General features: G+C 38.9%; 1 protein-coding gene across 1 annotated transcript in view; it reads right to left on the bottom strand.

Moving 5' to 3' along the window:
- LOC118338672 (contactin-associated protein-like 5) overlaps window positions 1–718 on the bottom strand; it is a 26639-nt gene extending 25921 nt beyond the window's left edge. The window contains exon 1 of the mRNA XM_035675949.1: window positions 709–718. Coding sequence (XP_035531842.1) covers window positions 709–718 — 10 coding nt within the window. The remainder of the gene's footprint in view (window positions 1–708) is intronic.
- Window positions 719–2913: the final 2195 nt, after the last annotated feature.

Here is a 2913-nt window from a genome sequence, read left to right as displayed (position 1 = left end):
TTTAAAATTTGCTGTGAGAGAGGGAGCCAGCAGAAAATAAATGTTACATTTTTGAAAACAAAACGGCTCTAAAGACTAGTTTATTCAGAAACTGAAAGCAGTAATTGTTTGTGTTTTTCTGCACCATGTATAGTTTCCTACCTTCAGTCAGCTGAAGACATGTAGCACTTTGATCAGAGTTTTTCTGGAGACAGGTGTGTCAAAGCAACTTTTAAAGCATAAACAAAGTTATTAGATAAGACTTGATGGAAAAATAAAGGGTTGCAAAATGTGATGATGTAAAGATGAAGGTACGTCTTTTCAGAGAACTGACCTTTCATTATCAGTTAAGAAAGATAATATAAGCACTTCAAGGAAAGTCTAAACCACAGTTTTGTGATTAGTAGTCCCCTGCTCGACCTTCCTCCAGTTTCACATAATTGGCGTCCTTTCAAGCATGCATCTATAATTTCCTACACTTTTATCTCAGCCATTAATTGCAGCAGAGCGGGTCGGCCTCAGCTCGGATAAGGTTGCAGTTGTTGGTTTAATTACCATCAAGTTTGTTGTGTTCACAGCGCCTCTCACAGGTCATGAAATTACAGTAGCTGACCTGCAGAAGTGCTCACCCACTATAAATTGAGCCATGAAGTTTAAATAGAGACAGAGAGAAGGGGAGATTACAATAAGTCCCATAAAGGTTCTCATCCTCTTGGAAAAGGCACAAACCTGTGGTCATGATCCCAAAACAAAACAGAGAATAAAACCAACTCATAAATCTGACAGCCACACATGTCCTGACACCAACTGATCACAGCACACGATGCAGTATGTGGTTTTTCATAATACTTGAAACTAAAAGATACAGACCTTTTAATTATTAATTAATTAATTAATTTCTCACTGTATAAGACAATATATAATAGACAAATAACAAGAATAGTGTCAAATATCCACAAATAAAATATGATTGCATAAGTGCCAGAACATTAAAGCCCAACTCATACTGGATTTTAAGATCAATTGACAGTATATATAATGGACAGAGCTTCTGGGTCTGTGAAGTAAAGCAAATGCAAAAATGTCTTAAAACCTGCATTCTATGTAAAGGCCAGCAGGGGGAGCTCCATGGGCTGCAATACAAAATGATACAATACACTCTTTTGAGCCAACTTCTCACTTGATTTATGACCTCAGTAAACAGTTTCCTGATGAGTTTATGTTCTCATTCTCTAGTTTCTTCTTCTCTCTAGTCTCTAGTCTTCTTTTATATAGCATGATCTTTATTTAGTAAATTATGGTTGAAGTATGCTTTTGGTTGTGGATACCATAAGATTGATAGGTCATTCTCAGAACAAACTGGGTACACATGGAGTGTCTGGAGTCTTTGAGTACATAATCAAGATCTCTTCTGGTTTCTTTTTCTTCTGGCTGCAGGAATTTAATCCCATCCAGCCATTAGAGCATTAGCAAGGTCCAACACTGATGTTGGGTGATTAGGTCTGTCTCACAGTCACTGTTCCAGTTGATCCCACAGGTGTTGATTGGGGTTGAGGTCAGGGCTCTGTGCAGGCCAGACAAGAACTTCCATAACAAACTGGGAAATCCTTTATGGATCTGGCTTTCTGCACAGGGACGTTGTTATGTTAAAACGGGAAAGGGACAAACACAAAGCTGGGTGCAATTGTGTCCTGTATCATTGAGATTTCCCTTTACTGGAGCAAAGTAGTACAAATAAAGACAAACAGATCCAGACCAAGAATACACAAAAACAACACAACATGGGTAAAAAATTGTCAAAATAAGGTCATTGACACTTTAGTTTTGCTGTAATTCAATCAGCCTCCACATTTACTTTGAAGTAATGATGTATCATACAACTGAGATCAGCTTTTATCATTCTTTCATTTCTGATAGCACATCATCTACCCTGCTGATAGAGCACACCAACACACAGTTGATGTACAATCTGAGCCACAGAAAGCAGTTAGCTTCAAATCTGAGATGAGAGACAAAGACAGTCTCCCTTCATGGCAGTTTACAAGAGAAAAAGGCAACTAAAATGTTTGTGTACTTTATATAAGTGTTTCAGACAACATGCAGATGCTTGTGGAGCTTGTGGGTCTGAGCCAGCTCAGTTCTGTGCAGGATAATGAGGGACTGGTGCCACACAGGACAGAAGGGAGCAGCTTGTTAGAAGATTCCTGTGCCAGGAGAGGTGTTACCAAGCCCCCGCTGCAATGTAATTGGATGATCCTGTCAGTGTGCCTGTCTCTATTGGACAAGCTGTCAATGATTCTAAGACTGCTCTGTAGAAAACATACCACCATTAACAAACTAATAATGCAGGCTCAGATAACTCCCTGCGACTGTGTCAGATGTAGAGAGCCCATTTTGACTGGTAAGGGCAAGGTCACACATGCGCAAAAGTAGGTGAGTGACCATTGCCAGTTTTGGTAGTAACAGGTGACCGTAATCACATTACATCAGTCTGTAATGCAGTAATGTAACTGTCTTCAATTATCTGCATCAAAGTTCATCAAAATGGCTCATTTTACACAGACTTCCTGCAAGTCATTGTGTTCACTGTTTGGGTTCATAGTGCAGTTTATCAGTTGTTCTCTACAGTTATTATTATGCATTGAATATAATATGAAATCCATAATATGTATCACATAGTCAGTTTACTTAATAATAAAAAAAAGTCTCTCTAAAGGTTGGAAACCACTGCTGTAGCTAACTGGGATCTTAATAAACTACACTAAACATATTGACAAAAAGAGAAAGAAAGGCAGCCTTATTTTGTGCAATTCTGCTATTAATGGAGTGTAACAAGATAAAAATATAGAGCCACAGATGGCTGGAAAGACAATGGGCCCTATCTTAATCACACAAGCTCATCGACATTCGCCGATGGCTGTCGAGGTGGTGTCC

This window comes from Morone saxatilis, unplaced genomic scaffold (genome assembly GCF_004916995.1).
Source record: "Morone saxatilis isolate NCDOM2014 unplaced genomic scaffold, NCSU_SB_2.0 Contig5, whole genome shotgun sequence".
NCBI classification, from domain to species: domain Eukaryota; kingdom Metazoa; phylum Chordata; class Actinopteri; family Moronidae; genus Morone; species Morone saxatilis.
The sequence above is the reverse complement of the archived record's forward strand: the minus strand, read 5'-3'. Positions and strand labels throughout refer to the sequence as shown.